Source organism: Mustela erminea, chromosome 1, assembly GCF_009829155.1.
Source record: "Mustela erminea isolate mMusErm1 chromosome 1, mMusErm1.Pri, whole genome shotgun sequence".
NCBI classification, from domain to species: Eukaryota; Metazoa; Chordata; class Mammalia; order Carnivora; family Mustelidae; genus Mustela; species Mustela erminea.
The window spans coordinates 98,332,116-98,359,175 of NC_045614.1; the positions used below are offsets into that span (position 1 = coordinate 98,332,116).

Sequence of the window (27,060 nt, forward strand, 5' to 3'; positions counted from 1 at the left end):
ATTTTTTATTTCTTTTTTGTTCTCTTGTTCACCTATTCTTCTCTGGATAAACAGACCAGAAGGAAAAACTGTGAGAAAAAAAGAACAAGGGGCAGTAATCACTGCCAGAGGCTTTATAAATATGGATATTGGTAAGATGTTGGCGACAGAATTCAGAACAATGATTATAAAGATACCAGCTGGGCTTGAAAAAAGCATAGAAGACACTAGAGAATCCCTTTCTGGAGAAATAAAAGAACTAAGATCTAATCAGGTTGAAATAAAAAACAGAATTGATGAGATACAATCAACAATAGAAACTCTTACTGCCAGGATAAATGAGGCAGAAGAGAGAATAAGTGATATAGAAGATAAAATTATGGAGAATAAAGAAACCAAGAAAAAGTGAGAAAAACAGTTACTGGACCATGAAGGGAGGATTTGAAAGATCAGAAATATCATAAAGCAAAACAGCATTAGAATTATTGGCATTCTAGAGGAAGAAGGGAGAGCAAGAGGGGCAGAAGGGATACTGGAGCAAATTAGAGCAGCAAAATTCCCTAAACTGGGGAAAGAAACAGGCATCCAAGTCCAGGAGACACAGAGAACCCCCCTCAAAATCAATAAAAATAGGTCAACACCCCAACATATAATAGTGAAACTTGCAAATCTCAGACACAGAGAGAAAATCCTGAAAACAGCTAGGGGACAAGAGATCTATAACCTACAAGGGTAGAAACATCAGACTGGCAGAAGACCTATCCACAGAGACCTGGAAGGCCAGAAAGGACTGGCATGATATATTCAGGGTGCTAAATGGGAAAAATATTCAGCCAAGAATACTTTCCAGGGCTAGGATGTCATTCAAAATAGAAGGAGATATAAAAAGCTTCCAGGACAAACAGAAACTAAAAGAATTTGTGATCACCAAACCAGCCCTATATGAAATATTACAAGGGAACTTTAAGCAAAGACAGAACCCAAAAGTAACACAGACCAGAAAGGAACAGAGACAATATACAGAAACAGTGATTTTAAAGGTAATACAATGGCACTAAATTCGTATCTTTCAAGTTACTCTGAATGTAAATGTAAATAGTCCAATCAAAAGACACAGGGTATCAAGCTGGATAAAAAAGCAAGACCTATCCATATGCTATCTACAAGAGACTAATTTTAGACCCAAAGACACCTCCAGATTTAAAGTGAGGGGGTAGAAAACCATTTATCATGCTAATGGACATCAAAAGAAAGCTGGAGTAGCAATCCTTATATCAAACTAGATTTTAAACCAAAGACTATAATAAGAGATGAAGAAGGACACTCTTCATAATTAAGGGACTATCCAACTAAAAGACCTAACAATGGTAAATATTTATGCCCCTAACATGGGAGTAGCCAATTAAATGAGCCAATTAATAACAAAACTGAAGAAACAAATCGACAATAATATAGTAATAGTAAGGGACTTTAACAACCCCCTCAATGAAATGGACAAATCATTTAAGCAGAAGAAGGAAATAGGACTTTGATGACCACTGGACCAGATAGACTTCACAGATATATTCAGAGCATTTCATCCGAAAGCAGCAGAACGCACATTCTTCTCAAGTGTACATGGAACATTCTCCAGAATAGATCACACACTGGGTCACAAAACAGATCTCAATGAGTACCAAAAGACTGGGATTATACTCTGTATATTTTCAGACCACAATGCTTTGAAACTGGAACTCAATCACAAGAACAACTCTGGAAAGAACTCTAATACATGGAGGCTAATGAGCATCCTACTAAAGAATGAATGGATCAACCAGGAAATTAAGAATTTTTAAAAATTCATGGAAACAATTGAAAATGAAAACAACTATTCAAAACCTTTGGGATGCAACAAAGGCAATCCTAAGAGGGAAGTATACAGCAATACAAGCATTTCTCAAGCAACAAGAAAGTCTTAAATACACAACCTAACCTTACACCTAAAGAAGCTGGAGAAAAAACATCAATTAAAGCCTAAACCCAGCAGGAGAAGAGAACTAATAAAGATAAGAAATCAATGAAATACAAACTAGAAGAACAGCAGAACAGATCAATGAAACCAGGAGCTGGTTCTTTTTGAAAAAATTAGTAAGATTGATAAACCCCTGGCCAGACTTATCAAAAAGAAAAGAGAAAGGACCCAAATAAATAAAATCATGAATGAAAGAGGATAAAACACAGCCAACATCAGAGAAACACAAACAACTGTAAGAACATATTATGAGCAACTATATGCCAACAAATTAGGCAATCTGGAAGAAAGAGATGCATTCCTAGAGACATATAAACTACCAAAACTCCCAAAACTGAATGAGGAAAATAACAGAAAACCCGAACAGACCCATAACCAGCAAGAAAGCTAAAACAGTAATCAAAAATTTCCCAACAGGGGTGCCTAGATGGCTCCGTGGGTTAAAGCCTCTGCCTTCAGCTCAGGTCATGATCCCAGGGTCCTGGGATAAAACCCCGCATTGGGCTCTCTGCTCAGCCGGGAGCCTGCTTCCTCCTCTCTCTCTCTGCCTGTCTCTCTGCCTATTTGTAATCTCTGTCTGTCAAATAAATAAATAAAATCTTTAAAAAGAAAAAAACATTTCCCAACAAAGAAGACTCCAGGGCCAGATGGCTTCCCAAGGAAATTCTACCAAACATTTAAAGAACTAATACCTATTCTTCTGAAGCCGTTTCAAAAAACTGAATGGAAGGAAAACTTCAAAGTCATTCTATGAGGCCAGCATTACTTTGATCCCAAAACCAGACAAAGACCCCACCAAACAGGAGAATCACAGACCAATCTATCTTACGAACATGGATGTAAAAATTCTCACCAAAATACTAGCCAATAGGATCCAACAGTATCTTAAAAGGATTATTCACCACAACCAACTGGGATTTATTCTTGGGCTGCAAGGGTAGTCAACATCCACAAATGTGATATACTACATAAATAAAAGCACTAGAACCATATGATTCCCCTCAATAGATGCAGAAAAAGTATTCAACATCCACAAATGTGATATACTACATAAATAAAAGCACTAGAACCATATGATTCCCCTCAATAGATGCAGAAAAAGTACAGGTTCCTTTCTCAAAACTCTTCACAATGTAGGGACAGAGGGAACATACTTCAATATCATAAAAGCCATATATGAGTAGCCCACAGTAAGTATCACTCTCAATGGGGAAAAACAGAGCTTTTCCCCTGTCAGGAACACAGCAGGGATGTCCACTATCACCATAGCTATTCAACATAGTACTAGAAGTCCTAGCCTAAGCGATCAGACAACAAAAAGAAATTAAAGCATCTGAATCAGCAAAGAAGTCAAACTCTCACCCTTTGCAGATGATATGATACTCAATGTGGAAAACCCAAAAGATTCCACCCCAAAATTTCTAGAACTCATACAGGAATTCAAAAAAGTGGCAGGATATAAAATCAATACACAGAAATCAGTTGCATTTTGATATACTAACAACAAGACAGAAGAAACAGAAATTAAGAAATTGATCCCACTCACAATTGTAACTAAAACCGTAAGATACCTAGGAATAAACCTAACCAAAAAGGTAAACCATCTGTACTCTAAAAACTACAGAACATTTATGAAAGAAATTGAGGAAGACACAGAGAAATGGAAAAACATTCCATGCTCATGGACTGGAATAATGAATATTGTTAAAATATCTACATTACCCAGAGCAATCTGCACATTCAATGCAATTCTTATCACTATATCATTGACATTCGTTTCCACAGAATGAATAATCCTAAAATTTGTATGGAACCAGAAAAGACCCCAAACAGCTAGGGGAATGTTGAAAAAAGAAAACCTGGTGGTATCACAATGTTGGACTTCAAGTTAAATTACAAAGCTGTTATCATTAAGATAGTACAGTAGTGGCACAAAAACAGACACATAGATCAGTGGAACAGATTGGAGAACCCAGAAATGGACCCTCACCTCCATGGTCAACTAATCGTCGACAAGCAGGGAAGAATATCCAATGGAAAAAGGACAGTCCCTTGAATAAATGGTGCTGGGAAAACTGGACAGCCACATGTAGAAGAATGAAACCAGACCATATTCTTATTCCATACACAAAGACAAACTCAAAATAGATGAAAGACCTAAATGTGAGACAGGAATCCATCAAATCCTAGAGAATACAGGTAACAACCTCTTCAACCTTGGCTGGAGCAACTTCTTGCCAAACACGTCTCCAAAGGCAAGCAAAACTAAAGCAAAAATGAACTACTGGGACTTGAAATCAAGTTAAAAGCTTCTGCACAGCAAAGGAAACAGTCACCAAAACTAAAAGTCAATGTATGACATGGGAAAAGATATTTGCAAATGATATATCAGATAAAGGGCTAGTACCCAAGATCTAAAAAGAACTTACCAAACTCAACACCCAAAAAACCAAATAATCCAGTCAAGAAATAAGCAGACAATATGAACAGACATTTCTCCAAAGAAGACATACAAACGGCTAATAGACACATGAAAAAAATGCTCCACATCACTTGGCATCAGAGAAACAGAAATCAAAACCATAATGAAATACTACTTCACACCAGTCAGAACGGCTAAAATTAATAAGTCAGGAAATGACAGGTGCTGGCAAGGATGCAGAGAATGGGGAATCCTTCTACACTGTTGGTGGGAATGCAAGATGGTGCAGTCACTCTGGAAAAGAGTATGGAGGTTCCTCAAAAAGTTGAAAACAGAGCTACCCTACGATCCAGCAATTGCACTACTGGGTTTTACCCCAAAGATACAAATGTAGTGATCCAAAGGGGCACCTGCACCCCAATGTTTACAGCAGCAATGTGCACAATGCTCAAACTATGGAAAGAGCTGAGATGTCCATTGGCAGATGAATGGATAAAGATGTGGTGTATATATATACAATGGAATATTACTCTGGTACCCAAAGAAAAAAGAGAAATATTGCCATTTGTAGTGATGTGGATGGAACTAGAGGGTACTATGCTAAGCAAAATAACTCAATCAGAGAAAGAAATTATCATAAGATCTCACTGATATATGGAATTTGAGAAACAAGGCAGAGGATGTTGGGGAAAGGAGGTAAAACCGAATGGGAAGTAATGAGAGAGGGAGACAAACCATGGAAGATTCCTTTTTTTTTTTTTTTTAAATAAAGATTTTATCTATTTATTTGTCAGAGAGAGAGAGAGAGAGAGAGCACAGGCAGGGAGAGTGGCAGGCAGAGAGAGAGCAGTCTCCCCACTGAGCAAGGAACAACTGATGAATTACTGAACTCTACATCTGAAACTAACGATGTAGAGTATGTTGGTTAATTGAACTTAAATTTAAAAACAAGTTAATAAAATAAAATGAAATAGGTAATTTAAAAATCACAGTAGGGGGACAGTTAGAAGAAACAAAGCAATATGGGGATAGGCTGGTACCATAGCTATAAGAACAAATTACCAGAGGAAAAACCAAGAAGTAAGAAAAGAATCAAGATTAACAAGTTATTTGAGAGGAATGAAAAAGCTTCTAAAATAAGCCTTGAGAAGTTAAATAAAGCTATTGAAGTAGGAAAGTAATGTCTTCTGAACATTAGACCCAGAAAGGAAAGACTAATCAGGGTACCAGGAAAGTAACCAGTTATCCCAGTATTGTGCCTACAGAATCAATTACAACCTTATTTCCCAAGAACTAAAAACACTACTAAGAATAGTAGTGAATGAGCATTAATGAGGGCCCATGATGTGATGAACACTGGGTGTGACATGCAACTGATGAATTACTAAATTCTACATCTGAAACTAATGATATACTGTATTTTGGCTAACTGAATTTAAATTTAAAAAAAAAAAGAATAGTTTGGCAACCATGGCCATTGCTGCTATAAACATTGGGGTACAGATCGCCAAACTGTGGAAAGAACCGAGATGCCCCTCAATGGACGAATGGATAAGGAAGATGTGGTCCATATACACTATGGAGTATTATGCCTCCATCAGAAAGGATGAATACCCAACTTTTGTAGCAACATGGACGGGACTGGAAGAGATTATGCTGAGTGAAATAAGTCAAGCAGAGAGAGTCAATTATCATATGGTTTCACTTATTTGTGGAGCATAACAAAAAGCATGGAGGACATGGGGAGTTAGAGAAGAGAAGGGAGTTGGGGGAAATTGGAAGGGGAGGGGAACCATGAGAGACTATGGACTCTGAAAAACAATCTGAGGGTTTTAAAGGGATCGGGGGTGGGAGGTCGGGGTACCAGGTGGTGGGTATTATATAGAGGGCACAGATTGCATGGAGCACTGGGTGTGGTGCAAGAATAATGAATACTGTTATGCTGAAAATAAATAAAAAATAAATTTTAAAAAAAGAATACTAGTGAATCAAAGAGCAAAACAAGGTATAATTTTAAAAATAAAAATAAACAGATTTCTTATATAGAGTTAAGTCTAGGCCAACTGCAGTGTGCACATGTGATATGCCAGCCTCCATATATTCTATACAAACTTCAAAAAATTGAAGATTCTTACATAAAATTATGAATGAAAAGGGAGAGATCACAACGAACACCAAGGAAGTAGAAACAATCATCGGAAGTTATTATCAACAGTTATATGCCAATAAGCTAAGCAACCTAGATGAAATGGATGCATTCCTGGAAAACTATAAACTCCCAAAATTGAATCAGGAAGAAATTGACAACCTGAATAGACCAATATCTAGTAACGAGATTGAAGCGGTGATCAAAAACCTCCCAAAAAACAAGCGCCCAGGACCTGATGGATTCCCTGGGGAATTCTACCAAACTTTCAAAGAAGAAATAACACCTATTCTCCTGAAGCTGTTTCAAAAAATTGAAGCAGAAGGAAAACTTCCTGACTCCTTCTATGAAGCCAGCATTACCCTGATCCCCAAACCAGGCAAAGACCCTACCAAAAAGGAGAATTTCAGACCAATATCACTGATGAATATGGATGCTAAGATTCTCAACAAGATCCTAGCAAACAGGATCCAACAGCACATTAAAAAGATTATCCACCATGACCAGGTGGGATTCATCCCTGGGCTACAAGGATGGTTCAACATTCGCAAATCAATCAATGGGATAGAACAAATTAATAAGAGAGGAGAGAAGAACCACATGGTCCTCTCAATTGATGCAGAAAAAGCATTTGACAAAATCCAGCATCTGTTCCTGATTAAAACGCTTCAAAGTATAGGGATAGAGGGAACATTCCTGAACTTCATCAAATCTATCTATAAAAGACCCACAGCAAATATCATCCTCAATGGGAAAAAGCTTGCGTCCTTCCCGTTGAGATCAGGAACATGACAAGGATGCCCACTCTCACCACTCTTGTTCAACATGGTATTAGAAGTCCTAGCAACAGCAATCAGACAACAAAGGGAAATAAAAGGTATCCAATTGGTAATAAAGAAGTCAAACTCTCTCTCTTTGCAGATGACATGATTCTTTATATGGAAAACCCAAAAGACTCCACCCCCAAACTACTAGAACTCATACAGCAATTCAGCAACGTGGCAGGATACAAAGTCAATGTGCAGAAATCAGTGGCTTCCTTATACACTAACAATGAAAATGCAGAAAGGGAAATTAGAGAATCGATTCCATTTACTATAGCACCAAGAACCATAAGATACCTGGGAATAAACCTAACCAAAGAGGTAAAGGATCTGTACTCAAGGAACTACAGAACACTCATGAAAGAAATTGAAGAAGACACAAAAAGATGGAAGACCGTTCCATGCTCTTGAATTGGAAGAATAAACATTGTTAAAATGTCTATACTGCCTAGAGCAATCTATACCTTTAATGCTATTCCGATCAAAATTCCACCGGTATTCTTCAAAGAGCTGGAGCAAATTATCCTAAAATTTGTATGGAATCAGAAGAGACCCCGAATCGCTAAGGAAATGTTGAAAAACAAAAATAAAATGGGGGGGCATCACGTTACCTGATTTCAAGCTTTACTACAAAGCTGTGATCACCAAGACAGCATAGTACTGGCATAAAAACAGACACAGAGACCAGTGGAACAGAGTAGAGAGCCCAGATATGGACCCTCAACTCTATGGTCAAATAATCTTCAGCAAAACAGGAAAAAATATACAGTGGAAAAAAGACAGTCTCTTCAATAAATGGTGCTGGGAAAACTGGACAGCTGTATGTAGAAGAATGAAACTAGACCATTCTCTTACACCGTACACAAAGATAAACTCAAAATGGATAAAAGACCTCAGGGTGAGACAGGAATCCATCAGAATCCTAGAGGAGAACATAGGCAGTAATCTCTTTGATATCAGCCACAGCAACTTCTTTCAAGATATGTCTCCAAAGGCAAAGGAAACAAAAGCGAAGATGAACTTTTGGGACTTCATCAAAATCAAAAGCTTCTGCACAGCAAAGGAAACAGTCAACAAAACAAAGAGGCAACCCACGGAATGGGAGAAGATATTTGCAAATGACAGCACAGACAAAAGGTTGATATCCAGGATCTATAATGAACTCCTCAAACTCAACACACACAAAACAGACAATCATATCAAAAAATGGGCAGAAGATATGGACAGACACTTCTCCAATAGACATACAAATGGCTATCAGACACATGAAAAAATGGTCATCATCACTAGCCATCAGGGAGATTCAAATTAAAACCACATTGAGGGGCGCCTGGGTGGCTCAGTGGGTTAAAGCCTCTGCCTTCAGCTCGGGTCATGATCCCAGGGTCCTGGGATCGAGCCCCATGTCGGGCTCTCTGCTCAGTGGGGAGCCTGCTTCCCTTCCTCTCTCTGTCTGCCTCTCTGTCTACTTGTAATCTCTGTCAAATAAATAAATAAATTCTTTAAAAAAAAAAAAAAAAAAACCACATTGAGATACCACCTTACACCAGTTAGAATGCCCAAAATTAGCAAGACAGGAAACAACATGTGTTGGAGGGGATGTGGAGAAATGGGAACCCTCTTACACTGTTGGTGGGAATGCAAGTTGGCGCAGCCTCTTTGGAGAACAGTGTGGAGATTCCTCAAGAAATTAATAATAGAACTTCCCTATAACCCTGCCATTGCACTCCTGGGTATTTACCCCAAAGATACAGATGTTGTGAAAAGAAGGGCCATCTGTACCCCAATGTTTACAGCAGCAATGGCCACGGTCCCCAAACTGTGGAAAGAACCAAGATGCCCTACAACGGATGAATGGATAAGGAAGATGTGGTCCATATACACTATGGAGTATTATGCCTCCATCTAAAGGACGAATACCCAACTTTTGTAGCAACATGGACCGGACTGGAAGAGATTATGCTGAGTGAAATAAGTCAAGCAGAGAGAGTCAATTATCATATGGTTTCACTTATTTGTGGAGCATAACAAATAGCATGGAGGACATGGGGAGTTAGAAAGAAGGGGGTTGGGGTAAATTGGAAGGGGAGGTGAATCATGAGACACTATGGACTCTGAAAAACAATCTGAGGGGTTTGAAGTGGCAGGAGGGTGGGAGGTCGGGGTACCAGCTGGTGGGTATTATAGAGGGCACGGACTGCATGAAGCACTGGGTGTGGTGAAAAAATAATGATACTGTTATGCTGAAAATAAATAAATGAAAAAAAAATTGAAGATTCTTGTTCACCAAATGGCTGACTAATGTGAATATTTGGGATTTAACTGTACAGGAAACTAATGAAAATAAGTACTGGGACAATACTCTATTTCTCAAAAGGCACCACTTTCAGTACTCCTGACTCCAACCTCGACCTTAAATTATTTTGCTGATGGCAGTCATAAACCTAGAAAGTACCCCTTACAACAGGAATCCAAGGCAATCTAGTTGATTCAGTTACAGTGGATGAACCTTTAATCCGTTACCATGTGGCTATATGAGGACACAGAATATTCTGTGTCAAGTCACTGGATTAAAGAACTGAAGCTGCAGAAACCTTAACAGACCACACAGTTTAATCTTCTAATCAAAGATGAAATTCCTGCGTAAAGAATGTGCCTCTCCTATTCAAATGCCTCACTGCAGTATTTCTTGGTCCCGTTAGCCTTTTTCAATTCTCTGAAAGCCTAGGTCACATTTCATGTCTACATTTTCTGTTGGCCTTGTATTCTGTGTGTGTGTGGCCTAGAGCCCAGCTAGAGTGCAAGCTCGATAAGAAAGGACAGCATTTAGTGCTGTACTACTTTAGCCTCATAAATTTTTGTGATTTGTAAAGATCTGCTATCATGGGAGACTTTTCCACTCAGAAAATGTGTAGTATATCCCATTACCATACCTTGGAGACTTGCTCCTCTGACTGAGGTTCTGTAGGCAAAACAGTCCCTCCTTGTGCCTTCATTTCTTCTATGTGTTTATTCAAAGAAGTTAATTTGGCCTTAGCATGAAGTTTTAGTTTTTTTATTTTGTTATCAGCAGCTTTTCTTTCTTCCTGTCAGAGAACAATGACAGTAAATATATAAATGTTTATTCATCATGTACCTAATACATAACAAAAGTATTCTTAGGAGCCATCATTTTACAGTATTAGGGAAATAAGAATCACATTCTCCAATAATCTAAGTGGGAAAAAAAATCTAAGCAAATATTGTGTCTATCTTTTATCCAATGCTTGGCAAGAAAAGAGAAAAACCACAGTACCTGTAGAACTTCATCTTTTTGCTGCAATTGAATGTCCTTCTCTCTAATGATTTCTTTTAGCTCCACCACCAACTGCTCAGCATAAGCCAGGCGCTCCAGAACATCCTCTTGTGTCCTATCATTAAATTCCATGTCAGATTCTTGGGGTAATGCCTAGTATTTAGATAAAAAGTTGCCAGTGCATCAGAGAAAGAGTATTAGTGTCCAAAAAAGAGTTTCTTCATTCCAACTTCATCTTATCTTTTGCCCATCTCATTTCCATACTTAAGAAATCTTTCCAACTCTGATCTAATAATACTTATTATCACACCCATTAAAATCATTATTTTGTAAATGTGAAACATTTCACAAAACAAAACATAATCTCATTTATGGTATTATCCTAATTTTACCAAAGAGAAAAATAAAAGGAAGCAAAGATAACAAACTATTAAGTGGAGGAGCCCAAAATTTAAATTTAAAGGAGCAGGTGAATAAAATTATCTTAACCACTAGGCAGTACTGCTTGTCTTTCAGAAAACTAAAGGACTTCTTTTGATTCCTCATGTGGCTATCAAAAAACATAATACAAGCTGTAAGAGAAGTGTTGATAAATTTACAATAGCAAACATATTTTCAAATCTGAAAGGTGCCCCAGTTCTGCCACTTATTATTCAAACCTTTCCCAGGGAACAGGACATATATCTGAGAAGTTAAAACAATTCATCCAGGATTTGATTCCATTCACTGTGACTCACAGACTACAAAATTACAGGAGAAGGATCATTATAAAGTATCAATACTTTTCTTAATCCTCTCTTCCACCTAGCAAAATGGAGGCTGCTCAAAACCTTCTATCTTAAATTCTTTCCCTCAGAAGAACATGGAATATATGTCTCATCAGTTTAATTCAGAACAGAGCTACTCACAGGGTCTAGGGAAGCCCTCATATTCTCATCAGTGTCCTCTCCTGATAATTCATGCAAAACAACATTTGCTAATCCTGATAATCGGCTCAGCATTTCTGCAAGAAAAAAAAAAAAACACAGCAATCACTATAATGGATACAGACTTCTCATGCACTGTAACTATATCATCTATAAGTGAAATAAACTGTATAGGTGATATATATTAGACACAGAAAATAGCATGATGTCTTTAAAAATACATCTGAGTATGTACAGTGTAACATAGTGTTCTTTTTGGTGGCAACTGCACTGCACTTCAATTACCACCAACATTTTCTAAATAAAATAAATAAAATACAGATATGTAGTTGTTTAGTGGCAAATAACATTTTTGAAGTTATCTTTAATCCCTTTTCTTTCATCATAACTTCATTTACAAACATGAACTTCTAACATTTCCTCCCCGGCCAGCACGTTATTTTCTCCTCCTTTGCCAAAAATTCATGCATATTATGCTGCAAAATTCTTCTTTTTATGCACCCCCCCATGAACTCCATCCATTCTTTCAGGAGGGTTTCCTGATAAACTATATGGTTTTGCTAAAATTTAAATATAATATTTAAATATAATAAAATATTAATATTCAAACAGCATTAAACTCATATATTAGCAGAGAAGGAAAAGGAAAAGGAATTTACATCAGCAACCTATGCTCCTTCTGTATGAAATTAGAAAAAGAAGAGAGAAATAAAACAAATAAAAGCAGATAAAAAAGAAACTAAGGTTAGAGCAGAAACCAATAAAACTGAAAAGAGAAAAACAGAGAAAAATCAATAAAACCAAAAGTTGGTTCTTAGAGAATGGGTTCAAACTTAAATGACCTAAAACGTAACACAGACAACTACATCAAGGAGAAGTTACATACAAACCTAATGGTAACCTTATATCAAAATCCACTAACAAATGTGCAAAGAATAAAGAGAAAGAAATCCAAATGTGTCACTAAAGAAAATCAGCAAACCATAACAGAGAAAGACAAGAAAGGATCAGAGAAAAGCTCCAGAAACGACCACACAAGTAATAAAATGGCAATAAATACGTATCAACCATTATTCTGAATGTAAATGGACTAAATGCTCCAACCAAAAGATACAAGGTGATAGACTGATGAAAAAAAATCCATCTATATGCTGCCAATAAGAGACTCACTTCAGACCTAAAGACACAAGCAGATTCAAAGTAAGGAAGTGAAGAAATACTTATCAAGCAAATGGATATCAAAAGAAAGCTAGACCAGCTTGCATTCCCACCAACAGTGTAGGAGGGTTCCCCTTTCTCCGCATCCTCGCCAGCATCTGTCATTTCCTGACTTGTTGATTTTAGCCATTCTGACTGGTGTGAGGTGATATCTCATTGTGGTTTTGATTTGTATTTCCCTGATGCCGAGTGATATGCAGCCATCAAAAGAAATGAAATCTTGCCATTTGCGACAACATGGATGGAACTAGAGCGTATCATGCTTAGCGAAATAAGTCAAGCAGAGAAAGACAACTATCATATGATCTCCCTGATATGAGGAAGTGGTGATGCAACATGGGGGCTTAAGTGGGTAGGAGAAGAATCAATGAAACAAGATGGGATTGGGAGGGAGACAAACCATAAGTGACTCTTAATCTCACAAAACAAACTGAGGGTTGCTGGGGGGAGGGGGTTTGGGAGAAGGGGGTGGGATTATGGACATTGGGGAGGGTATGTGCTTTGGTGAGTGCTGTGAAGTGTGTAAACCTGGTGATTCACAGACCTGTACCCCTGGGGATAAAAATATATGTTTATAAAAAATAAAAAAAATTAATTAAAAAAAAAAAAAAGAAAGCTAGAGTGGAATAGTTATATCAGATAAATGGGCGTTTAAAACAAAGACTGTAGCAGAAGACAATGAATAGCTCTGTATAATAATAAAGGAGACAATCCAACAAGAAGACATAACAACTGTAAATATTTATACACCCACCCAGGAGCACCCAAATACATAAAACAATGACAAACATAAAGGAACTAATCCATAATAATACAGTAATAGCAGGGGACCTTAACAACCCACTTACATCAAAGGACAGATCATCCAAACAGAAAATCAAGAAGGAAACAATGCCTTTAAATGACACACTGGAACTGTGTGTGTGTAAATGGATGATGGGCATAAGGAGGGCACCTGTATGCTATATGCAAGTGATTAATCACTAAATTCTAACCCTGAAACTAATACTGCACTATATATTAACTAACTTGAATTTAAATAAAATCTTGAAAGCAAAAAAAATCTTGAGAAGAAACAAACAAACAAACATATACCATACAAAAAAATAAATTCAAAGTGAAATAAAGATTTAAATGTGAGACCTGAAACCATAAAAATCCTAGAAGAGACACAGGCAGTAACCTCTTTGACATTGGCCATAGCAACCTGAGAGATACCTCCTGAGACAAGGGAGAATAAGCAAAAATAAATATTTAATAAATATTTTTTTTTGACTACATCAAAATAAAAATTTCTGCACAGCAAAGGAAACATCAACAAAACTAAATGGCAACTTGCAGAATGGGAAAAGATACTTGCAAATGACATATCCAATAAAGGGTTAATATCCAAAATATATGAAGAACTTACAAAATCCAACACCTAAAAACCAAATAATCCGATTAAAAAATGGGCAGAAGACATGAACAGACATTTCCCCAAAGAAGACATACAAATGGCCAACAGACACATGAAAAGATGTTCATCATTACTTACCATAAGAGAAATGCAAATCAAAACCACAATGAGATATCAGGTGTCAGAAGAGTTAAAAATCAACAACACAAGAAACAACAGGTGTTGTCAAGGATGTGGAGAAAAAGGAAACTGCTTGCACTATTGGTGGAATACTAACTCATGCAGCCACTCTGGAAAAGAGTATGGAGGTTCCTCAAAAAGTTAAAAATAGAACTACCTACAATCCAGCAACTGCACTACTAAGTATTTACCCAAAGGATAAAAAACACTAATTCAAATGGATACATGTACTCCTTTTTTTATTTGCAATAGCCAAGATATGAAAGCTGCCCAAGTGTCCTTCAATCAATAAATGGATGAAAAAGATGTGAGATATATATATCTAGATAGATATATATATAATATGAGATATATTATATTATATATATAGATCTATAGATCTATAGATATATCTCATATTATATGTATCTATATATATTATATATATATTATATATAGATCTGTAGATATATCTCATATTATATATATATATAATATATCAATCAATAAATGGATGAAAAAGATGTGAGATATATATATCTAGATATATATATAATATAGATATATCTCATATTATATATATAATATATATATATCAATCAATAATGGATGAAAAAGATGTGAGATACATATATCTAGATATATATATATAATATGAGATATATCTATATAGATCTATAGATCTATATAGATATATATAGATTTATATATATAAATATATATAGATATATCTCATATTTTATATATATGTATCTAGATATATGTATCTCACATCTTTTTCATCCATTTATTGACAAGAGGACATTTATTGATTGAAGGACACTTCAATATTCATATTCAATAACAGAATATTATTCAGTCATAAAAAAAGAATGGAATCTTGCCATTTGTAATGACATGGTTGGAGAGCTAGGAAGTATAATACTAAATGAAATAAGTCAGTCAGATAAAGACAAATACCATATGGTATCACTCATATGTAGAATTTAAGAAAAAGGTGAGCAGAGGAGAAAAAGAGAGAGAGAGCAAGAAACAGACTCTTAATCATAGAGAACAAACTGATGGTTACCAGAGTTGAGGTGCGGGGTGATGGGTTACTAGGGGATGGGGATTAAGGAGTATACTTGTTGTGATAAGTACTGGGTGATATAAGGAACTATTTAGTCCCTATATTGTACACCTGAAACTAATATAACACTACATGTTAGCTAAGTGGAATTAAAATAATTTTAAGATGGTTTTTTTGAGGGCACCTGGGTGGCTCAGTGGGTTTAAGCCGCTGCCTTCGGCTCAGGTCATGATCTCAGGGTCCTGGGATCGAGTCCTGCATCGGGCTCTCTGCTCAGCAGGGAGCCTGCTTCCCTCTCTCTCTGCCTGCCTCTCCGACTACTTGTGATTTCTCTCTGTCAAATAAATAAATAAAATCTTTAAAAAAAAAAAAAAGATGGTTTTTTGAAAAGATCAAAAAAAACTGATAAAGCTCTAGCCAGGCTGATCAAGGAAAAACAAAGAAGACACAAACTATCAATACCAATTATGAGAAAGGAAAAATCACTATAGATCTAATATACATTAAAATATTACAACATACATTAAAATACTATAACACTACAAATTAATTCTATTCCCATAAATTCAAATTCTTTAAAAGATACAAGCTAACAAAACTCATTAAAGAAAAGACAACGTAAATACACACACACACACACACACACACACATATACACACCAATTCCTATGTCCCTTATTTATTATTTATTTATTCACTCATTCAGATTATGTCAATAGCTAGTCCATAAACTCTTTGAAAGTGAAAGTATTAATACTTCATAGGAAAAATTAAAAAAGAACTATACTGTACATAGCACTATTATAGGTAATCATGCTAAATTTTATGTTTAATGATAAAATGTTGTTTGGTCTTTAAAAGCCTCAGCAGGGAGAAATACAAGAGCTCTTGCACAAAATAAGTACCTGAATAAAACCAATTTCTGCTAAAGTTTTCTTCTACTCTGAGTAGTAATAATGTTTAGGGCAATCGTGGTCCTTAACTAAGAAAGAAGTAGTGGAGAGTTTGTTTCTATAACAGGTTATCCTGAATAATCTAACTAGCATATAACATTTGGGAAAGATGTATGAAACAGGAAAGAAAACCACTCCTCAAAGGGCAACATAGGACCATGTATTAGTATATATGTAACTACTAAGAAGATAACACAGGCTCACATTTAAGTAAATGGGATCATATGTAACCACTCAAGCTGTGAGACTCATAACTATAGTTAGTTTAAAAAAAAAAAATCACAATCCACCATTACACAGACTAAACTTTCTTTTCAACTCTAGAGACTGAATTTTCTATAGTAATCATTAATGAAGGAAATGAACACTAAAACTAAAGTCTTTATTAGGCACAGAGATTTGTACTAATCAAAGAAAGTCATAGCAGAACCTAATTTATCAAACAAATTCACTTCATCTTCAGATTTTTCAGACCACATTAGGAACAAGCACATACAAACACACACACACACACACACACACACAATCAGCCAACTGATGGGACTCTGAGAAGATGGGTGTAGGAGACAGCACTGATTGTGGATCTTCCTGAATTCCCACATAAAAACTGACAAAGCAGATAACAAAGCCAAAAACCTATATACAGCTTCCACAAAAAAACAAAAACTATGTTGCAAAATTTCCCACAAACTCTAAAATAAACGCGATATAGACAAACCACCAGCAGCCACAAGATCTGCATGTCAGTTGCTGTCCATATGGAAGGAAGAGGGAAGTGAAGGGGGATGGCAGAATGTTCCACCCCAAATATGCCATCTGGACATAAAGATTATTTTGAGCTAAAGGTCACTGAAAAACAGCAGGAATAAAAAGATGCTCTGACCACCCCTTTTTCTTCCTGAAAGCAAGATATAAAACCCCACATGAAAGATGTCCTGGGAAAGTAACATTCTTATCTGCAGGGATGGAGACTTGAGGCTGAGAGGAATCTGTAAAAACAAATCTTGTCTGTGAATCCTTATCTTCCTAGTCACTTCTCCATGAGTAACCACCCCTTAGGCTTGTATCATTATCACAATTTATAGTTCTCTGTCCAACTCAATATATGTGTTCTACTCTAACTGCTTCTTTTGGTCTTCATATCCTTATGAGTGCTCCAGTGTCACTTAAAATTTATACTTAATAAATCTGTATGCTTTCCCTGTTAACCTGTCCTATGTAAATTTAATTCTCAGGCCCAGTGAAAAACCTTAAAGGTACAGAGGTAAAATAATGCTCCCCTATAGAAGCTGTAAGAAGTGACAGACAGGATACCAAGAGAACCACAAAGGAACTAGTGGATATTCACTGGAAAATGTGCTGAGCCAATTAAAGAACAGCAAATGAAAAAGAGGTATATCCTTTCTCCAACAGCACCTAAATGCAAGGAACCTGCAAGGTCTGAAATGGCTAAAGAGTCTGGGCCCCATGAACTCTCAAAAATGAAGAGTCAGGGTTCTCTTTCAGAACAGGGTCTCTACTGAGGATGGAATCAAAATTCATTAAGACAGAGTCAAGGGGCGCCTGGGTGGCTCAGTTGGTTGGACGACTGCCTTCGGCTCAGGTCATGATCCTGGAGTCCCGGGATCGAGTCCCGCATCGGGCTCCCAGCTCTTTGGGGAGTCTGCTTCTCCCTCTGATCTTCTCCTTGCTCATGTTCTCTCTCACTGTCTCTCTCTCAAATAAATAAATGGAATCTTTAAAAAAAAAAAAAAAAAAAAAAAGACAGAGTCAACAGAGAACAAAGGAAGACCCAGATAAAGAGAGTTGGGATAGTGGAAAAAGAGCCTGGAAATCTCAGAAATCCAATGGCTGCATTTTGAACCAACATTGGAAAACAATGTAAAAGGGAGCTCTGCAAAGTAAGCAAAGCTATCCAAAATAAATTTCCTTCTAAAAATTCAGCAACATTAAATTAACATAAAAATGAGCACCTGAAAAGTAACGCAATTTCCATACAAAGTTATTATAAGAAAAAGAGCAAAATAATATCCATACAGAAAATGGAAGCATCTCAAAGAGCCATGCTCAAAATAACTCAGAACTACAACCTACTAAATCAACCAAAAGGACTAAAAGGCATTAAAAATGATATAAGACATGAAAAGCCATACATCAGATGTTGAAAAAATCAAGACAACAGCAAGAGAAGAAAGGAACAAAGGAACCACAAAATAGAAACTATTCTAAAAAAACTGAAGAGGAAATACTTTCAAATTCATTTTATGAGAACAGCATCACCTGAATACTGAATCCAGAGAAGGACACTGCAAGGAAATTATAGGCCAGTATCCCTGATTAAATAAATGCAAAAACCCTCAACAAAATACTAGCATACCCAATTCAACATCAAATTAAAAGGATGATACACCATGTCAAGTAGAAGTATTCCTAAGATGCAAGGATGGTTCAACATCCACAAATCAACAAACGTGGTGCACTACATTAACAGAATGAAGAATAAATATCACATGATCATCTCAATGGATGCAGAAAAAGCATTTAAAAAATTTAACACCCTCTCATAGAGAAGCCTCAGTCTGGCTGCAGTGCAATTGCACTACTGGGTATTTACCCCAAAGATACAGATGTAATGAAAAGAAGGGCCATCTGTACCCCAATGTTTATAGCAGCAATGGCCACGGTCGCCAAACTGTGTTAAGAACCAAGATGCCCTTCCAAAGGACAAATGGATAAGGAAGATGTGGTCCATATACACTATGGAATATTATGCCTCCATCAGAAAGGATGAATACCCAACTTTTGTAGCAGCATGGATGGGATTGGAAGAGATTATGCGGAGTGAATTAAGTCAAGCAGAGAGAGTCAATGATCATATGGTTTCACTTATTTATGGAGCATAACAAATAGCATGGAGGACAAGGGGAGATGGAGAGGAGAAGGGAGTTGAGGGAAATTGGAAGGTTCTCTCATGAACCATGAGAAACTATGGACTCTGAAAAACAATCTGAGGGTTTTGAAGGGGTGGGGGGTGGGAGGTTGGGGGAACCAGGTGGTGGGTATTAGGGCACGGATTGCATGGAGCACTGGGTGTGGTGCAAAAAACAATGAATACTGTTACGCTGAAAAAAATAAATTAATTAAAAAAAAAGAAGAAGTCCTAGCCAGATCAATTAGGCAAGGAAAAAAATAAAAGGCATCCAAATCAGAAATAAGTAAAATTGTCTCTGTTTGCAGATAACATGATTTTACATGCAGGAAACCCTAAAGACTCCACCAAAAAATTATAACGACTAGAGGTGCCTGGGTGGCTCAGTTCTTTGGGCGTCCAACTCTTGATTTTGGCTCAGGTCATAATCTCAGGAGTGTGGGATCAAGCCCTGCGTCAGGCTCAGCACTCAACATGGAGTTTGCTTGAGTTTCTCTCCATCTGCCCTTCCCCTTGCTTATCCCTTTTCTCTCTCTCTCTTCAATATATATCTTTTTTAAAAATTATTACAACTAATAAATGAATTCAATAAAGTTTCAGAATGCAAAATCAATATATAAAAATTATTATGTTCCTTTATACCAACAACAAGCTATCCCTCCCAAATTAAGAAAATAATCCCACTTATCTTCACAGTTTAAAAAAAAAAAAGTACTTAGGAATACATTTAACTAAGGAAGTAAAAGATCTATACACTGAAAATTATAACACATTGAAGAAAGGAATTCAGAAAAAACATAAAAATGGAAAGATATTCATAGTCACAGACCTAAAGAACATTATTAAAAATCCATACCACACTCAAAGCAATCTACAGATTCAATGCAATCCCTATTAAAATTCCAATGCCTTTTTTTTTTTCACAAAATTTTTTTTAAAAGTCTAAATCATATGGAACCACAAAAAACCCAGAACGGACAAAGCAATCTCGAGCAAAAGCAAAGCTGGAGGCAACATGCTTTTGGTTTCAAAATATACCAAAACTAGATGGGTGATGAGTATTAAGGAGGGCACTTGTTATGATGAGCCCTGGGTGTTGTATGTAAGTGATTAATCACTGAATTCTGCTCCAGAAACCAATATTATCCTGTATGTTAACTACCTAAAATTTAAATTTAATAAATTGGGGAAAAATATATACCATAAAGCTATGGTAATCAAAACATTAAGATATTTGCATAAAACAGTCATAGAGACTAATGGAACAGTATAAAGAGCCCAGAAATAAATCCATATATTTATAGCCAATTGATCTTCAAAAAAGGTGCCAAGAACACACAATGGGGAAAGGACAGTCCCTTTAATAAACAGTGCTGACAAAACTGGTATCCACGTGCAGAAGAACAAAACTGGACCCTTATCTCACACCACATAAAAAAATCAACTCAAACTGTATTAAAGACTTAAACGCAAGACCTGAAATTATAAAACTAGTAGAAGAAAGCATGGGGGAAAGCTTCTTGACATAATTTCTTGGAAACAACCTGAAAAGTACAAACAAAAGCAAAATAAGACAAATGAGATTGTTTCAAACTAAAAAGCCGCACAGCACAGGAAACAAGACAATAAAGAGGCAACCTACAGAATAGGAGAAAATATTTGCAAACATCTGATAAAGGATTAATATCCAAAATACACAAGAAACTCAACTCAATAGCAAGAAAACAACCTTATTTTAAAATGGGCAAAGGAACTGGACAGACATTTCTCCAAAATGTCTGAAAATAAATGGCCAAAATATACATGAAAAAATGCTCAACACCAAAAATCATCAGGGAAATATAAATCAAAACTACAATATCACATCATACCTGTTAGAATGGCTATTATCAAAAAGACAACAGATAACAAGCATTGGCCAGGATGTGGAGAAAAAAAAAAGAACCCTTGTACACTGTTGGTGGGAATATAAGTTGATACAGCTATTATAGAAAACAGTCTGGAGGTTCCTCAAAAAATTAAACACAGAACTACCATATGATCCAGCAATCCCACTTCTGGATATATATCCAAAGGAAAAGAAAGCAGTATCTTAAAGAGATATCTGCAATTTCATGTTCATTGCAGCATTACTTACAATAGCTAAAATATAGAATCACCTAAGTGTCCATTGACAGATGAACAGATGAAGAAAATATGTTGCATATACACAATGGAATATCACCCTAAAAAAAAATGAAATCCTGTCATTTATGAGAACATGGATGAACCTGGAGGACATTATGCTAAGTGAAATAAATGCCAACTCAGAAAGACAAATACTGCATGATCTCACTTATGCTGGAATCTGAAAAAGTCAAATTTGTAGAAGCAGACAGTAAAATGGCGGTTGCCAGGGAAAAGTGGGTGAGGGAAATAAAAAGATGTTTGTCAAAGTATACAAACTTTCACTTACACAGAAAGAACAAATTCTGGGGATCTGCTGTATAGCACAGTGACTACAGTTCATAACACTGCATTGAATACCTGAAATTTGCTGAGACAGTACATCTTAAATGTTCTCACCACACACACAAAAGGGGAATTTTGTGAGGTGATAGGTATTTTCCATTTTTTAAGTAACTTGATTGAGGTAATCATTTAACAATGTACATGTAGAAAGAAACATTACATTGTACATCTTAAATATATACATTGTCAATTATACCTGAATAAAGCTCAAAAATAACTGACAATATCTACTTCTAATATTAAAACATTCTTAACAAAAATTAATAGCTAACTGTAAATTTTATACAACATCTAACAGCGCAGCAGAGCATAAACAGTAGGTATATGATAGATATGTATCAAATTTACTTGCAAACTTTGCTGAACACATGCATGTTTTCCTTGGTTTGAAATAAAACAGAAAAACCCAGAAATGAAGAGGAAACTCAAGAAGTAACGGAAAGTTTAAAAAATAATTTTGGCAATGAATATGAAACTAAAAAAATTTTTTAAAGTAAAATGAATAATCATAATAAATCATGCCTTAAGAAAAGTAGAAAATGGGGCACCTTGGTGGCTCAGTCATTAAGCATCTGCCTTTGGCTCAGGTCATGATCCCAGAGTCCTGGGATCAAGTCCCACATTGGGCTCCCTGCTCAGCGAGAAGCCTGCTTCTCCCTCTCCCACTTTCCCTGCTTGTGTTCCCTCTCTCACTGTGTCTCTCTGTCAAATAAATTTTTTTTAAAAATTAAAAGAAAAATAGAAAGTTAAAGAATAATTTTACAGGGGTGCCTGGGTGGCTCGGTGGGTTAAGCCTCTGCCTTCAGCTCAGATCATGATCTCGGGGTTCTGGGATCAAGTCCTATATCGAGCTTTCTGCTCGGCGGGGAGCCTGCTTCCATCTCTCTCTCTCTCTCTGCCAGCCTCTCTGCCTACTTGTGATCTCTCTCTGTCAAATAAATAAATTAAAAATCTTTAAAAAAAAAAAAAGCTAAAAAATAAAGAATAATTTTACAAATCAAAAAGAAATTACCTATAAGCTAAACATGCAACTACCTTATGACCCAGCAATTTTATCTCAGAGAATTCACACAATAACCTATACATTAGTGCCCATAACAGCTTCGGTTCTAAAAACCCAAAATTGTAATCAGCAAAGAAGTCCTTCAACAAGAAAATGATTAAAGATACACAGCAAAGAATACTACACAGCAATAAAAAGGAACAAACTACTAATACATCCACTAATTTAGATATGTCTCCAATTATGTTGAATTTAAAAAAGAGAGCCAATTTTCCAAAAGTAACGTATTATATAGTCCTATTCCTATATAATATTTTTGGAATCACAGAATTTTAGAAATGGAAGACAGATTAGTGGTTGCCAATACTTAGGGAGGGGTTGGAGGTAGGAGGGTAGAAAGGCGGCGGCTAAAGTTATAAAAAAGCAACACAAGAGGTCTTTGTGGTGTTGGAACAGATCAGTATCTTAACTGTGGTGGTGGATACATGAACCTACACAAGCAATAAAATTGTATAGAACTTACACACACACTAACATGCAGAGACAAATATACAAATAAAACAAGGTATGTACTAATGTTGGTATCCTCATTGTGATATTATTCAACAGTTTTCTAAAACTTTAACCATTAAGGGAAACAAAACAAACTGTACAAGGGATCTCTGTTTTATTTTATTACGACTGCATATGACTCTATGATTATCTCAATTTTTAAAAGGAAAGAGAAAGAAAAAGAAATGTACTACACACAATGTGATGCCCTATAATTTGATCCTGGAATAGTTAATGGAGAAAATACGGAGTTTAGCTATTAATCAATCCTGGTTTCTCAGTTTTGACAAATGCACTTTGCTAATGTAACATGTTAACATTAGGGAATAAGGGTCAGAAGCATACTGAACTCTAAACTATTTTTATAATAAACCTAAAATTATTCCTAATAACTTATTTTTTTTTATTTTTTTAAAGTTAGACCATAAAAAAGGAATCAGGAGAAAGTGGTAAAGATTGATGAGTCAAATTCCCTGAAGAAGAAAAACAAAGTTACAGAAAAACACACACCAAAAAAAAAAAAAAAAAAAAGCCCTAAAAAATACTTACCTGAAATTTTAAATTCCTAAAGTCTGAAGCTACATATTGAAAAAGCCCACCATGTAGTAGAGAGTAACAACCCAGAATGATCAACAAGACATTCCAGTAAAATTAATGGACTTAAAAATAATCCTTTGTGATTCAGGCCAAAAGATCATGTGTAAAATTTTTTAAAAAGAAAGAAGACCACCCTCAGACTTTTTAACAGCAATGTGTTTTCCAGAAAAAAACTGGAGTTACAGATTTGAGATATTCAAGGAAAGAAAATGTGAGCCAAGGATTTTATTTTCAGCAAAAATGACCTTCAGATATAAAAAACAGAGAGAATGTTAAAAGCAAGCAAGAAAATTCATGATAAAATTTCCCATGAGCCTTTCCTAAGGCATCTATTAAAGAGAAGGCTTGAGACAACCAAAATGACTAAAAAAAAACATCATTATGGGGTCCCTGGGTGGCTCAGTCAGTTAAGCATCAGTTTTTGGGTCAGGTCATGATTCCAGGTTCCTGGGATACAGCCCTGCACCTGGCTCCCTTCTCAGTGGAAAGTCTGCTTCTCCCTCACCCTCTCGTTCTGTTCATGCTCTCTCGCTCTCTCTTCCAAATAAATAACTTTAAAAAAAAAAAGAATCATCATCATAAAGACTGGTGGTAAGCACTAAATACATAGTTAATTGTAGAACTAAGACTGAGATGGAGAGAACATAATATTTAATGATTATATGCTCTGACAATACATATGGCTACTGTAAAGAAAAACTGGGAGGAATGTGAATAACATATCCAAAAAGAAAAAAAAAAACCTTTTAGAACTGTTTGCAATAACCAAAATTAGTGGTGGTATATCAGTACAGTTATTCCTTGACAACTGTGTATGTGTCATGTGGAACTGAAGTAAATGAGCAACTAACAGGCATAGTAATTCTATCAGATTTTCAGTATGAAAAAAGGAAATACAGGTTGGGGCACCTGGGTGGCTCAGTCGTTAAGCGTCTGCCTTTGGCTCAGGTCATGATGACAGGGTCCTGGGATCTAGCCCCGCATCAGGTTCCTTGCTCAGTAGGAAGCCTGCTTCTCCCTCTCCCCTCCCCCTGCTTGTGTTCCCTCTCTCACTGTCTCTCTGTCAAATAAATAAATAAAATCCAAAAAAAAAAAAAAAAAAAAAAGGAAATACAGGTATAAAACAGAAGAAATTAAGAACCTCAAGATAAAAGCTGATCTTGAATTTGGATTGAAAGTATCAGTATGAACTTACAAGGTATTTTTACTTTAGTACTTCTATTTTCCTAGCTCTGTCCACCGAAAAGCCTTAAAAATAAGGACAAACTGAGAAGCAATGAACATCTCTAGTGCCAGATTGGCACCTTGCAATGCTATTTCCCGTTATATTTTCTTTTTTCTTAAATAGCAGAGCTTCTTAGAGAAAGAGCTACCAGTTCTGCAGTAGGAAATGTACAAAATGAGCCTGAAACATCTTGTGATACAAAATAGCAAGAAGCTATCAAAAATTAACTAGAGTCAGATGGGATCCCGGAGAGAGACAAACCATAAGAGACTCTTAATCTCACAACACAAACTGGGGGGTGGGGGGTGCAGGTAGCGAGAGGGTGGTGGGGTTATTTACATTGGGGAAGGTATGTGCTATGGTGAGTGCTGTGAAGTATGTAAACCTGGCAATTCACAGACCTGTACCCTTGGGGCTAATAATACATTAAATATTAATAAAAAAAATAAAAAGTTTTTTTTTAATTTTTTTAAAAAAATTAACTGGAGTCATGTCAAGAGACCTGGATGCCAAACTGGGTTGGTTCTCACAGGCCAAAGGAATAAGTGAGTTTCTAAGAAGAGTAAGAATTGCAATATATTGAAACCCATGAAAAATATTTAATTCGACAAGTTCATAATATTAAACTAGCCACCATCTAAACTAAGTATCTTGAAAACTACCCAAGTCAAGGATTTATCTGGTCTTTTCTATTTGAACTTTACAATTCAGGAACTAAATATAAATAAGATGATCCATCTCCATATAAAATTATTCCAGCTGGGACGCCTGGGTGGCTCAGTTGGTTAAGCAGCTGCCTTCGGCTCAGGTCATGATCCCAGCGTCCTGGGATCGAGTCCCACATCGGGCTCCTTGCTCCTCGGGGAGCCTGCTTCTCCCTCTGACTCTGTCTTCCACTCTGTCTGCCTGTGCTCGCTCTCGCTCACTCTCTCTCTGACAAATAAATAAATAAAATCTTTTTAAAAATAAATAAATAAATAAAATAAAATTGTTCCAGCTAATAAATGGAAACAAAATGGTAGAACTGGAATATTTAGTCTATTATTTTGCATCTCCTTTTGAATCCATGAATGTAGACATTGAGCATCAACAAATGATAATAACAACAAAAAAAATATCTTGAACCTTCTGATAAAAGACTATACCACAACCCATAGTTTTGATGGAGATCAAACCTCAGTCTGCAGAAGCCTCTGGATCCAGATGCTAATTTGCAAGAAATGCAAAGGACATAGGAATATGCTGAATTGCCCCATGAAAGTGAAATTCTCGAAGTGTGGGAAACTCCATAGGTTAAAAAAATCCAAGTTCTTCAACAGAAATTATAGGGAAAAGACTTAATATATAACAAGTTAAAAGGTGGGGGGGGACAAGATTCACATTTGATGATAAAACTAGAGAGAAACCACAAGGAAATGATTTCTATGAGAAGAAGGAGAACATGGAGGAGTTTCTTGGATGACTAACAAAGTTAGATTTCTTGAGCTCAGAGTTATGACAAGAATGCCTACTTCCTAATAATTCATCAAACTATATACTTTTTAGTGTGTTTTTTTGTACTTGAGTTTTGTTTTACAATAAAAAGGTCTTTTTAAAAAAATCAATTAATAGCTAGAGCTGTCCATAAGCGAGTTACTGGACTTAACCCCTGGACTGGTCACAAACCATGACCTATAAATACCTTAATCACTGGCCATTTTCCATAATTTTCACTTCAAATTCTCCAACCAACCTCCATCTCTCCTCTATCATAGCCATGCTATTTGCACCCACACTTTCTGCTCTAAGGAGTCTGGATCTTACTGCTACTGCTACTACCTTTAGAGCTAAATAGAAAATTAC

The 27,060-nt window shown here is 36.2% G+C and overlaps 1 protein-coding gene across 6 annotated transcripts in view; it reads right to left on the reverse strand.

The window, feature by feature from the left end:
* GOLGB1 (golgin B1) overlaps positions 1–27,060 on the reverse strand; it is a 120,311-nt gene that overhangs the window by 87,628 nt on the left and 5,623 nt on the right. For all 6 annotated transcript variants that reach the window (XM_032334831.1, XM_032334833.1, XM_032334832.1 and 3 more), the window contains exons 2-4: positions 11,586–11,680; positions 10,678–10,830; positions 10,316–10,468 (exon numbers count right to left, since the gene is read on the reverse strand). In XM_032334831.1, coding sequence (XP_032190722.1) covers positions 10,316–10,468; positions 10,678–10,830; positions 11,586–11,678 — 399 coding nt within the window. In that variant the 5' untranslated portion in view covers positions 11,679–11,680. The remainder of the gene's footprint in view (positions 1–10,315; positions 10,469–10,677; positions 10,831–11,585; positions 11,681–27,060) is intronic.